The sequence below is a fragment of the Nannospalax galili genome, unplaced genomic scaffold (assembly GCF_000622305.1).
Source record: "Nannospalax galili isolate Female #2095 unplaced genomic scaffold, S.galili_v1.0 scaffold291, whole genome shotgun sequence".
Classification (NCBI taxonomy): domain Eukaryota; kingdom Metazoa; phylum Chordata; class Mammalia; order Rodentia; family Spalacidae; genus Nannospalax; species Nannospalax galili.
This window is the reverse complement of record NW_008330588.1, coordinates 3,049,050-3,063,129: the sequence shown is the minus strand read 5'-3', so window position 1 is coordinate 3,063,129 and position 14,080 is coordinate 3,049,050. Positions and strand designations below refer to the sequence as shown.

The following is a 14,080-nucleotide window of genomic DNA, read 5'->3' as shown; positions in this document are numbered from 1 at the left end:
ACTGTGAACCTAAAAATTTACAGCCAATTTTGAAAGAGATGCATCTTTGCTCTGGAAATTGTTATTGAATATATTAATGCTGTAATGAAATGCTTCTTTTAATCATGTGGTTATTAAATAAATAATTTTTTAAAAAAACAAGAAAAAAAGACTACACAACTCTAAGAATAATCTAGGTTGGGGTTCAATCTCTAGCACCACAAAAAAACAGCCTAAAAATGTAAAACAGGGCTGGCAAAAAGGTTCAGCAGATAAAGGGATTTGCCTGACAACCTGAATTTGATCCCTGGGACCCACACGATGGAAGGAGAAAACTGACTCCACATGAGCACTGTGGCTTGTCTCTCTGTCTCTGTCTCTGTCTCTCTGTCTCTGTCTCTCTCTCTCTCTTTCTCTCTCCATAAATGTAAGTTTTTTTTTTAAATTGAAACAATCTAAAAACAATCTGGGTTGGAAAATTAAAATGAGGAAAATTTTAATACTTTTCTTGTTTTCTATTAATAGCTCTGATCCTTGGAAATTGTCTAGAACAACATCCGAAAATGCCGACAGTAAACTGAGTTAAGGACATTCAGATGCCATGACTGGGACAGGAAAAGGTTTAAGAACAAAGCCAGTTGGGTGTGGTAGAGCACACCTTTCATCCCAGCAGAGGCAGAGGAGGCAGAGGCAGGCAGATCTCTCTGAGATCAAGGCTAACCTGGTCTACATAACCAGTTCTGGGCAAGCTGACAGCTGGAGCTATAGAGAGACTGTCTCAAAAAAAAAAAAAAAAAAAAAAAAAGAAGAAAGCTAAAATTCCACAATAAAGATAATCATGGATGTCACTCTGACCAGCTCAGCCCCAGATGTCACAGCTTTGACTTGGGTTGCTTGCCCCTTGTCCTCTCTGGTTTACCTTGTGGACATCCTTCTGCAGACTGAGACCCCAGCGGGTCAGCTCATTGTTGGCTGTCTCATTCTTTGAAATTTTCTGCAGCAGGCACTCCAAAGCATTATGGTGCTGTTTGGGGCTCAAGTTAATCTGCTGGGTCAAATCCTAGACAAAATTAAAAGACAGCAAGTTCTAAGTTTACTTCCTCTAACATGACGTTAAATAAAACTCAATGTGTCTGAATGTTTCCATAAGCAATCTCACTGTCACTGAAATCAGGGGAAAATTTCAAATATCTTTCAGAAATGTGAATGAGGTATTTGGTGGAAAAATTAATAAAGTAAGAACTTTAAAAAGTTACTCTTTCAGGCTGGAGAGATAGCTCAGCAGTTAAAAACACTGGGTTCGAATCCCAGCACCCACAAGGCAGCTAACAACTGTCTGTAACTCCAGTCCCAGGGGATCCAACAGCCTCTTCTGACCTCTGGAGGCACTGCACGACACAGGTGCACTTACCTACATACACGCAATACATGCATACACATAAAATTAAAAGTTACTCTTTCTGCCCCATGACATCATATTTCTTTTTCACTCAAGGCATCTTCTGAATTTAGCATTCCTGATTCCATGAAACAGGAGTGAAGGGGGCTTAGTTATGCCTATTTAACATCTGAGGAAAAATGGGGCACAGGGGGAGCCATAGGCTAGCATCTGGACAGACACAGGATAGTAAACCATATTCAGGCTTTGTAAATACGTGAGCATTTACAGGTGTGTATGAATAATTTGAATCATGTGCGTGTTCTCTGTTTCTGAAACTCAAGGATCACACAGCTGCTGTTCAGAACCTCCATGGGGCCATGTAGATAGTAGAGTGATCATAAAGCCATCAGGCAATGGGGAGTTGACAGCAAGGGGCACTGACCTGCACAGTAGGAGCAGAAGAATCAGTAGGTAAACATTAAAGCAATCTCTCAGGGACTTTCAGGTTCACTTAGGCTCTTTATGATGCTACTAAAACCTACAAGGCCTATGGATCTGGGACACACCAAGAAAGCAAGGTGGCAGAGGGAAACTCAAGCAAGGACCACTGGGGGTGGCAGGTAGTGGTGGAGGTTGTGGATGTGTGTGCTGGGCCCATTTGTGCCTCTTAGCAAGTCCTGCCAGAGCTGAGCCCAATGCTCCCCAGGCCTCAAAAGTCTTACAGAATAAATGACTCTTCTCATCTTCCCACTTGCTGAACTTTTGCTTCATTTTCCTCCACACCTTCGAATAAACTGATGATCTGTAGAAAGACTACAGTAATTTGGTGCTGTCAAGGGGCCCTTCATTTATTGTTATGTGATAAGTTTACCATCATCCACCCAACTGAGGAGGAGGAGAACATGGCTGTTTCTTTTTACCTTAGAATCCAGTGTTTACCTTTTTACCTTAGAATCCAGTGTTTAAAGATCTTCAAAAAGAACACGCTTTAACACTTTTTCCATAGTAAGGGACATGGATGAGATTTCAGAGAAGAAAACTGGAGTCAGGAAGAAAGGTCCTGCCTGGGCGACAATTCTAAGGTAGGACCAGAACTGGAAACTGGCTCAGTCCTAACTCAGGCTGCTATCACAAAAGTGGCCGATCAAAGGATGCAACCCCCACGCCAAAACAGCAGGACTCCAACCTTCATGGCCCTGAAGTCCTTCTTCATCTTCTCAGGGATCCCTGTCATGAAGGACAGTTCAGGCAGCAGCAGAATTTCACCCTTCAGCAGCTTTGACAAGAAAACAAGAGAGAAAGTGAGATGGTGGAGATGGCATGTCTCAGACCATTCAAGGTGGATCCAGGTCTGCAGGGATGTAACTTGCCACAAAGGAACCTTTATAAAACTCCAAGGAAGAAGGCAAGAGGATAAGGAAACACTCCATGTATTCTACCTGTTATCAACTTGACTACAGCACAGACAGCTGCTGTGTTAGGTAAAGGGGGTGGTGGGGGAACTGTTACAAGGAAGGAGAAAAAAAAATCTAAAGTTTTGTTCCTATCAAGTGTCAAGATGATGGTAAGACAATCCATTTTGTCAGGCTCTGCCTCCTGCTCTTCCCCTGCTGACCTTTAGCCTTCTGTCTTATTAAGACCAAGAGAAGTGACGAAGCATTTCTCAGGCCCTTCCTGTTAAAATAAACCTCTATACCCTCCTTCCTGGATCTATAGATCTGCTTGCTTATCCATTTTTAAATTTTTTTTTTTATTTATTTTATTTTTTTTACTTTTTGGTCTTTTTGAGACAGGGTCTCCCTATGGCCCCAGCTGTCCTGGAACTCACTATGTAGACCAGGCTGGCCTCAAACTCACAGAGATCCACCTGTCTCTGCCTCCCAAGTGCTGGGATTAAAGGCGTGCGCCACCACACCCAGCGATTTATTTATTTTGTATGAGTGTTTTTGCCTGCAGGTATCTAAGTGCCAACAGTGTCCTGCAGTACCCACGGAGGCTACAAAAGGGTGTCAGATCCTCTGGAAGTGGAGTTACAGACAGCCATTATATGGATGCTGGGACCGGAATCTGAGTCCTCTGCAAGAGCAGCCAGTGCTTTTATTATTTATTTTTTATTTTTTATTTATTTATTTATTTATTTATTTATTTATTTATTTATTTGTCTTTTTTTGAGACAGGGTCTTCCTGTAGCCCCAGCTGGCTTGGAATTCACTATGTAGACCAGGCTGGCCTTGAACTCACAGAGATCCACCTGCCTCTGCCTCCTGAGTGCTGAGATTAAAGGTGTGTGCCACCACACCTGGCCATAGCAGCCAGTTTTTAATTACTGAGTTACCTCTCCAGCCCTTATTTATTTACTTAAATTAATTAATTTTTATCTTATGTGTATGAGTGTTTTGCCTGCTTTTATGTAAATGCACCCTTATTGTGCAAAGCCCTTGGATGCCAGAAGAAAATGTCAGATCCCCTAGAACCGGAGTTACCAACAGCTGGGAACTGAACCTGGGTCCTCTGGAAAAGCGGCCAGTACTCTTAACCACTGAGCCATCCTTCTAGCCCCATTTATTTTTGAGAGAGTGTCTTGTTATATAGCCCAGGCTGGTCTTGAACTCGCAGCAATTTTCTTGCCTCAGCTTCCCAAGTGCTGGGATCAGCTACCATGCCCCAGATCGGAGTTTTAATCTTTATACACAGGCAATACCTTACACCTTTAACCCAAATTGTTCATGTTCAGATTTAGCTCCTCCTTGTGGGGATTCCAAAACAAAACCTACCAGTGTGACATGATACCCCTGGCCAGAGAAACAAAACCCTGCCCAGTATTCCACACTGCATGTACACACACACACACACACACACACACAGCCTAAGGAAAACTACCAGTGGACAGTAAGACAAGATTTTGGAAGCCACTCACTGTGCCATGGTTGTTCTGCCTCTCACTGAGCCTGTGGATGAGCAGTGGCTGGTCATCTTCCTTCACTGTGATCCCATAGTTCTTGCTAAAGGCAAGGGAGAACAAGAACCAGTGTCATCACTCCTACAGCAACATCCCCTGCAGCTCTTACCCAGTCTTACTGCAGCTTACAATTAGCACAATACCCTTGTCAAAGATCCATCAGAAACCCAACATGATGTATGTAACTGGAAAAAGTAGGCTAAAGTTACCTTGTTAATAAACAGAGAACAAAGGCTACAAGTCCAAGAGAGAATTATGTTAAAAATGCATCGCGCAGGGGCTGGAGAGGTGGCTTGGAGGTTAAGAGCACTGGCTGCTCTTGAAGAGAAGCTGGGTTCGATTCCCAAGCACCGACATGGCAGCTAACAACCATTCCTAACTCCAGTTCCAGGGAATTCAATGCCCTCTTCTGACCTCCGAGGTCACTGCAAGGCATGAGTGTACTCACACACATGCAGGCAATACAATCATACACATAAAATAAAAATAATGAATAAAATATTTAAAAAATAAAAAATTCATCAGGCTAAAGGGCTCAGGTAATAGAAAGACAAAATGAAAGTCTAATGATTAATGGCTTGAATATCACTTTTTTCTAACCAGACTTCCAACAATTCAGCAAGAAAAATATAAATTGAAGCCCTGAGATTCACTTATGTAGTAACTGCCTAAAGTACCAAAAGAGCTGACTGTAGGGGTGGCATATTCAGGGTGAATCCCACAGACCAGTTCCTTCAGTCTCGGGTGTCACACTAATCTAAGTATTGTTAGTGTCAGGTACTATACACATTATGGAACTCATGGCCTCTTGAGACTTAGGGACTACATTTCACCTCCACCTCAGGCCCAAACCCAGTCTCTCCACCTGTAGTATTCCAGGAATGTGATCTCCTTCCCATCAGACATCATGAAGCTGTCTTTCGGGGTCTTATTCCAGTCCACGTCATCGATGCGGTAGGTGCGGTTGTTGTATCGTGTGATGACAATGTTGCCCACCAGAAGCTTACTGCACTCATCCTGAAAGTGTTCTTTGTTCTGTTGGTATATGGCATGCCTTTGGAAAGAGGGAAAATATGTCTAATTATAAGGCAATACAAAGGGGATGGGGACTTCAGTAAGTCAATTATGGGCTTAGTGATTTTAATCTCAGCTTTTGCCCACTGAGTCATCTCACTGGTCCCTTATTAACCTTTAAATCATGACATTCACCAATTTTCCATACTTTATTGATACAATCCAAATTAACATTTCATTTCCAATAACCTTCCCAATTTGTTTGCTCTCTATTGGAGGAAAAGGTTTATTGATCAAAGAACATCTAATTGTATAGTACCAGAGACTCCTAAACAAGGATACAGCTAGATTTTTTTTTTTAGGTGACTTTCCTGTTTCCTCAAAAAAACAAGTGATATATACTTTTTTATAATTTTTAAATTATTTTTATTTTATGGATATGAGTATATTGCACCCATGTCATGCAATGCCTGTGGAGGTCAGAAGACGGCTAACAATCATCCATAACTCCAGTTCCAGGGGATCCAACACCCTCTTCTGACTTCCTCCGGCATTGCATGACAGTGAACTTACATGCAGGCAATACACTCATACACATAAAAATAAAAATAATATTTTTAAAAAAGACCAAAAAACACACGAGCTGTAGATGTAGCTCAGTGATAGGGTGCTAGCATAGCATGTATAAATAAAGCCTTAAGTTCTACCTCCAGAATCACAAAAGACATTTTAATAATAATATATTACATTTATATTTCTGGATGTTAGCTCAGTTTTTTGTGGGTCAGCAATTCGAGCATGGCAAGGTTTCAGCTCAGCTGCAGCTATCTCAAGGGTGGACCAAAGTAAGATGTGCTGCTAAAGTCACTTCAGTGAGCCATTCCACCAGGCTGCCCCATAACATGACTGTCAGCTTCCCCTCAATGAATGGCCCAAGAAACAGTGAGAGAGCATAGTCAAGACAAAAGGCATAACCTTTTCCTAGCCTACTCTCGGCAAGGAATCTCCTCACTCCGGTACATTCTATTCATTCATGTGTGGATAAATTTAGCCCATTCTCAAGAGCAGAGACTTCACAAGGACCTTGAAAGATGAATATTAGGAAATGAGTAAGATTCTCTCCTTGACCAAATTCTAGTCAGGCTCTTATTTCTAGGTTCTAACCTTTAGGTTTCCATTTTACCAGTTTTAGTAAGAATCCCACTGTGTTGGTTCAGCCAGCATTCTAATCCTTAATATCTGATCAGTCTTCTCCTACCATTCCCCCAGGTGATACCCCAGACTGACACAAGCAGGAATCCTCTTATGTCTATTTAGCCAGAATCTGCCCATCAAGTTTCTATGTCAGTAGTTTTCCATCCACTCACCCCTTACACTGTTCCTTTGCATAAATGTCCATTCTCAAATCAGGTGTGGTGGTACATGCCTATAGTGCCAGCTACAGGGGTTGGATGGGGAGGATCATTTCAAGTTTGAGGCCAGCTTGAGCCACAAAGTGAGTTCCTGGTTAGGTTGTGTTACAGAGTGAGACTGTCTCAAAAATTAAAAACACAGCTGGGCATGGTTGTGCATACTTTTAGTCCCAGCCCTCAGGAGGCAGAGGCAGGTAGATCTCTGTGAGATTGAGGCCAGCCTGGTACATAGTGAGTTCCAGGCCAGGAAAAAAAGACCAGAAACAAACAAAAGAAAACAAAAAGAACCCCAAAAGTCATAGTCATACACACCCAGATTGATGTGTGACATAATGGGCTAAGTTGATACCTCACACATGATTTCTGACTAACTTGGAGAACAGAGCTCAAAGCTAATTTGATTCTGAGCACCCGGGAACTATTGAGCAGATGTCTCTTCAGATGCCCATCTCAGTAGGACTTAGGGACAAGAGCATAGCCATTCAATTTTTTTTGTTTTGTTTTGTTTTCTGAGACAGGGTCTCACAACTGTAGCCTAGGCTGACCTGGAAACTTTATGTAGTCCAGACTGGACTTGAACTTGAGGTGATCCTCTTGCCTTAGCCTTCCTAGTGTTGGGATTACAGGCAGGAGCCATCACACCTGGCTTCAGTTCTTTTAATCCATTTACAACTAAAAGTCCAAATAGACCCACGTCTAGCCTGAAGTCTGCCTAGACAAAATTCTACAGAAATTCCAAAGTCATCAGCATATAAATGTGGACCCCATCATTTACTCACATGACATCCAGCACAGAATCATTCCGAATGACCTTATGGGAGACATCAGCAAGCAAGAAAAGCCCTCCATCTGTCCTCCGAATGCTAGCTGCATAGCCTGGCCAGATCTGCAATCTGAAGAGAGAGGTGAGAGAGGTGTTCTTCACCCTAGAGATTTTTTGGGCTTTTTTTTTTTTTTTTTTTTGAGACAGGGTCTCCTTATAGCTCCAGCTGACCTGGGACTCACTATGTAGACCAGGCTGGCCTTGAACTCACAGAAATCCACCTGCCTCTGTTTCCAAGTGCTGGGATTAAAGGCATGTGCCACCACACCTGGATCACCCTAGAGTTCTAAAAGGATCAGGGCTATCGAATTCCATGCCCTCATTTAAAACAACACAGAGCTGATACTGCCCTTCCTGTAAATGAAGAGGCCCCAGAAAAACTCAATTAAATCAACATCACTGCAAATTTACTAAAAGATATAAACAAACAACAAACAAAAAGGATTCAATTGATAAAACCGCACTTACTACCATAAAATACTGTTGAAATTTTTGTCCCAAGTTTAGAGGTCACTTTCTTTCTAGAACATTCAAAATTGAAGTAGGGAGCTAGAGAGATGGCTCAGGGGTTAAGAGCACTGGCTGCTCTTCCAGAGGACCTGGGTATGGTTTCCAGGACCCACATGATGACTAACAACTGTTCTGAACTCCAGTTCCAGGGGATCTAATGCCATATTCTGGCATCCTTGGCACTGCATGCAAACAGTACACTTCCATAAACACCATACACATAAAAAATAAAAACAAATCTAAAAGAATGGAGAAGAAAAAACAACCATCACTAACCTGTGCTGCTGCAGGACCATGGCACTCGTAGGATCGTAGAAGTTTCTCCCCACAAGCTTCATGTCTAAGAGTTTCATTACCCTGAAATAGAGTAGGAATGGGATTTCTTTTCTTTCCTTTTGTAGTGCTGAAGATGGAACAGAGAACTTCACTCCCACCAAGCAAGCACTCTCCCACTGTAAAAGGCCTAGAACTGGTTTTCTAACATAAAACTATTAAAAAGCCCTATTACTCTTAGCTACGTTTTCCTTTTCAAACCTTAAGGGTCAGAAAATGCTTATGTTCTCTGTACAAGGTAGCTATTATGTTAAGAACAATCTTGATAAGAGAAAAATAAAAGTTAACAAAACATCTATCTCAGAACACTACAAATGACCTAACCAAACACTTGAGTTATTTCTGAGGTTTAATTTACATTTCTTTCTACCAGGAACCAAAGAGAACAGAAGCAAGCCAGTTTCCAAGTTTGTGAATAACAGCCAGAAAAAGGAAATTATGTTTGTTTCTAGCAGTTCAGTTTCAGTTCTATTTCTAAATGAAAGGTAGTTTGGGAAAACACCTGTGAAAATTTAGGAAGTCTCAAACATGGCTAAGCAACTGTAAATTGTCTGTCTAAACAAAGTCTGGAAAAAGGCTCCTAGCAAATATTTTTGTACTCTGAGCATTCCCCCTCACTTAAAACACAGTTAAGTACACAATGTAAACATCTGCTTTGGCTGAGTGTGGTTGCTCACATCTGTAATCCCAGCATTAAGGAAACGGAGGCAGGAAGATCAAGGTAAGCCATTCTCAGCTAGGCTGGGCTACATGAAATCCTGTCTCAAAAACACATGTTCTAAAAATTCTTAAACTAATCAAAAGGAATCCATCTATTTAGACAGCCACCCCCAAGCCTAATTTCTTTTTCAAATATATTTTATTTTAATTATATGTGTATGAGAGTATTGTTTGCATGTATGTAAGTGTACCCATGTAGTGCAATGCCTGCAAAGGACAGAAGAGGGCTTTGGATCCCCTGGAACTGGAGTTACAGGAGGTTGTTAGCTGCCATGTGGGTGCTGGGGATGGAATGAAGGACCTCTGCAAGAGCAGCTAGTGCTCTTAACCTCTGAATCATCTCTCCTGCTCCCCCCTTTTAATATTTTATTTATTATTTTTACTTTATGTATATGCATGTATTGCCTGCATGTAGATAAGTGCACCTGTGTTGTGCAATGCCTGCAGAGGACAGAAGCAACTATGGGATCCCCTGGAACTGGAGTTACAAACAGTTGTTAGCTGCCATGTGGGTGCTGGGATTCAAACCCAGGTCTTCTGCAAGAACCACCAGTGTTCTTAACCGCTGAGCTGTCTCTCCAGTCCTCCTGCTCCCCCTTTTTAAAAAAAATTTTATTTTCATTTTATTTGTATGAATATATTGCCTGCATGTATGTAAACCCCAAGCTTAATTTCATATACCTAACTCTGACAAATATGAAGTAATCTTTAGTAAGCTGGTACCAAGATCATTCATTTAAATGCTTCCAAACCTATCCACGGACATAAGACACTGTGTGTTGTCATCCACACTTCCTGAGTAGCATTACCACAAGTACAAGACACTTTAAAGCCCAGAAAGCCTGTAGCTGTGTCCTCACCTCCGGAAGACAACATTGTAGAAGGGAATGCACAAGTCAGAACATGGCTCCAGAATCTTTGTCAACTGAATCTTGATGCTGATCTCAGCATCATCCGTTTTCCTCTGACTTTTTAACTCAAGAACCTAACACACAAATACATACAAGTAAAAAGAAATGAAAAAAACCACCAAGCCCCAACTTTCCTAACCACAATCCATAGCCCACTATGGTAGCTTTTCAGCATGTCTTCTATTCCCTCTCACTTTGTTGCTTGTGCTGGCAAAACCACAGTGTAACATGCAGGATTTGGGAAATTACTTTTTTAAATATTTTATGTGTCATACAATGCCCACAGAGGTCAGAAAGGGGTATTGGATCACCTGGAACTGGAGTTATGGATGGTTGTTAGCTGCCATGTGGGTGCTGGGAATCCAACCCAGGTCCTCTGCAAGAGCAGTCAGTGCTCTTAACTGCTGAGCCATCTGGCCAGCCCCAATTACTGTTTTTTTTTTTTCTTCAATGAATAAAATTTGAGTATTTTAAAATTTTATTTTTAGGGACTGGAGAGATGACTCAGAGGTTAAGAACACTGTTCTTGCAGAAGACCCAGGTTCAAATCCCAGCACCCACATGGCAGCTAACAACTGTCCGTAACTCCAGTTCCAGCCTCTTCTGTCCTCTGCGGGCATTGCACGATACAGGTACACTTACCTACATACAGGCAATACATGCATACACATAAATACAATAAATAAAATTTAAAAAATTTTTACTTTTAATTTATATATATGTGTGTATGCCTGCTTTTCTGTATGTGCATGCAGATGCCTGTAGAGCCAAAAAGGACAACAGATCCTTTGAAACTGGTGTTACAGGGGGTTGTGAGTGGCCTTCTGTGGGTGCTGGGAACTGCAGCTAGTACTTTCAACCACTGAGCCATCTCTCCAGCCCCTGAACTTGAAATGTTAAGCCATCTTTGTCATGGAGGCCAAAGCTTTTCCAGCACTCCTCATGAGTGGGCAGGTGCTTCCTAAAGAATACACATGGGGGATTTTCTATGTTCTACAGAGTCTATCTGCCTCCTCTCTAAGAAGAGGGAAGTTCAAGTTAAATGTCCAGAAGTCTCTAAGTTTAAACTACTGGAATCATCAGAGCACTCTCAGGAGTTCCATCTAAACCACATCTTCACTTGGTCTCACTTGTTGAAGCTGAACAGGTAGATAGAGAATAGATCCATCAAAAGCGGTGACATTTCCAGTGACAGCTTGATGGTCCTTCAACATGCCGAACCTCATGCTTTTGCACTCCACGTTGGGGCTAGAAAGTGACAAAGAGGATTTCAATTTGACTCAAACAGAAATTTTTTCTGCAGCTGTGCAATAGGCACACCATTTGAGAGGCAATTGGCAGTAACTGTGCTCCACCTAGTGGTCATATCTAAAGTCACACAGCTGACTAAAAAGCTGATGGACTCAAGGATATCTGCTCACAGCAGAAACATTAGAAAATAAACAACTGGGCCTAGTGGTAGATGAGATCCCAGCTAGTTGTGAGGCTGAGGCAGGAGAACCACCAGTTCAAGGTCTATCTGGAAAACAGAGAGAGACCCAGAGGGGAAAGATGGGGGGAAAATCACCCATAATTCTAGACCACTGGCTCTTCCATGTATGTCCTAGATCTAGACTTTTGTAGAGCAAGGGATCAGAAAGTTGTGTGAGGCCATACAGTATGTATCTTAGGCTTTTCAGGGCCATATGTTCTTGCAACTCTGCTGTTATAACACAAATCAGACACAGATCACTTATGACTATGGCTAAGTTCCAATAAAACTTGACTGCAGAAACAAACTATGGGCCAGGTTTGACCTTTGGACTAACAGTGGTTTGCTAATTCCTGCTCTGAGTCTTCAGAAACACACAGGACACCATGCTAGGCATGAAGGCAATTTTATGTAGTATTTCCAATAATTTTGTGAATAAAGCAAAAAAAAAATTTTTTTTTTTTTGGTCTTTTTGGGACAGGGTCCCCTGTAGCCCCAGCTGGCCTAGAACTCACTATGTAGACCAGACTGGCCTTGATCTCACAAAGATCTGCCTGCCTCTGACTCCTGAGTGCTGGGATTAAAGGCATATGCCACCACCCAACCTCTAAAGCAAAATTTTATAATGGGGAATTTTCTACTTATGGTATCACATCTGCCATGATGTTCAAACTATTTCAGATTTCTGAGCATTTCAGATTCGGAACATCAGCCTGTATACACTTACAACAACACTCTGACACAGTATTTGTCTTCTAGAACCCTTTCATGTACCATGAGAAAGTCACAGGAGTCTAGTGTGTTTACTAGCCTGAGGACCAGAGATTGACTTTAGGACACATGTAAAAACCCAAACATGGTAGCTGGGCGTGGTGGTGCACACCTTTAGTCCCAGCACTCTGGAGGCAGAGGCAGGAAGAGCTTTGTGAGTTCGAGGCCAGCCTGGTCTACAGAGAAAGTTCCAGGCCAGCTATGGCTACAGGGAGACCCTGTCTCACAAAGACCAAAAAAAAAAAAAAAAAAAACAAAAAAAAACCCCCAAAAACCAAACATGGTGATGCATTTGTAATTCCTGTGCTGAGGTGGAGACAGGTGGATCCCTGGAGCTTGTTGGGGCAGCTAACCAGTGAGCCCCTGTGACATGGTGGGGTAACAGGTGTGGTAGCTCATGCCTTTAATCCCAGCACTCAGGAGGCAAAGGCAGGCAGAGCTCTGGGAGATCTGAGGCTAGCTACCTCTATACATAGTGAGTTCCAGGCCAGCTGAGGCTACAGGGAGACAGTGTCTCAACAAAACCAAACAAGGGGCTGGAAGGATGGTACAGTGGTTAAGAGCACTGGCTGCTCTTGCAGAGGACCCAGGTTCAGTTTCCAACACTCACATGATGTCTAACAACCACCCGTAACTCCAGTTCCAGGGGATCTTATGCCCTCTTCTGACATCTGTGGGCAGTGCTCACACATGCAGGCATGCCAAACACTCATAAACATAATAAAATATTTTTTTAAAAATCAACCAAGGGGCTGGAGAGATGGCTCAGCGGTTAAGAGCACTGACTGCTCTTGCAGAGGACCTGGGTTCGGTTCCCAGCTTAACTCCAGTTCCAGGGGAAATGAAAGCCCTCTTGACCTCCGCGGCACAGCATGACACAGGTGCACCCACATACATGCAGGCAATACACTCATACACAGAAAATTGAAAAAAAAAATTAACCAAAAGAGCTGGGCAGGGTGGCACATGCCTGTGATCCCAGCACTCGGGAGGCAGAGTCAGGTGGATCTCTGTGAGTTCAAGGCCACCCTGGTCTATAAAGTGAGTTCCAGGCCAGCTGGAGCTACAGGGAGACCCTGTCTCAAAAAGACCAAAAAAACCAGGGTTGGAGGGGATGGCTCAGTAGTTAAGTGCAGTTCCCAGCACCCATATAGTGGCTAACAACCATCCATTGTAACTCCAGTTCCAGGGGCTCTTACGCCCTCTTCTGGCCTCCTCAAGCATTGCATGCATGGGTGTACTTACATGTACATAAATCATTCATACACATAAAAATTAATTTTTAAATTTTATTTTATGTGTATACCTGTATTGCCTGCATGTAGGTAAGTATACCCATGTTGTGCAATGCCCGCAGAGGTCAGAAGAGGCTGTCAGATCCCCTGGGACTGGAGTTACGGACAGTTGTTAGCTGCCATGTGGGTGCTGGGATTCGAACCCAAGTCTTCTACAAGAACAACCAATGCTCTTAACCGCTGAGCCATCTCTCCAGCCCCCATAAAAATTAATTTTTTAAAAAGGTAGATGGAGGGCTGGAGAGATGGCTCAGAGGTTAAGGGTCCTGATTGCTCTTGCAGAAGATTCAAGTTCAAATCCCAGCACCCACATGGCAACTAACAATTATCTGTAACTCCAGTTCCAGAGGATCAGACGCCCTTTTCTGTTTTCTGAGGTCACTGCACAACACAGGTGCACTTGCATACACATAAAAATATAAAGAAGGCACTACTATCCTCAGGCCTCTTGGGGTAAGTCTATAGCGCAGCTCTCCGCACCGGGACTCCCTAAGCCACATT

General features: G+C 42.6%; 1 protein-coding gene across 1 annotated transcript in view; it reads right to left on the bottom strand.

The window, feature by feature from the left end:
- Positions 1–14,080, bottom strand: part of Piwil2 (piwi like RNA-mediated gene silencing 2) — a 70,092-nt gene that overhangs the window by 38,589 nt on the left and 17,423 nt on the right. The window contains exons 6-13 of the mRNA XM_008850403.3: positions 11,173–11,290; positions 9,992–10,116; positions 8,355–8,435; positions 7,525–7,638; positions 5,185–5,373; positions 4,278–4,362; positions 2,547–2,636; positions 899–1,039 (exon numbers count right to left, since the gene is read on the bottom strand). Of these exons, the coding sequence (XP_008848625.1) occupies positions 899–1,039; positions 2,547–2,636; positions 4,278–4,362; positions 5,185–5,373; positions 7,525–7,638; positions 8,355–8,435; positions 9,992–10,116; positions 11,173–11,290 (943 nt within the window). The remainder of the gene's footprint in view (positions 1–898; positions 1,040–2,546; positions 2,637–4,277; positions 4,363–5,184; positions 5,374–7,524; positions 7,639–8,354; positions 8,436–9,991; positions 10,117–11,172; positions 11,291–14,080) is intronic.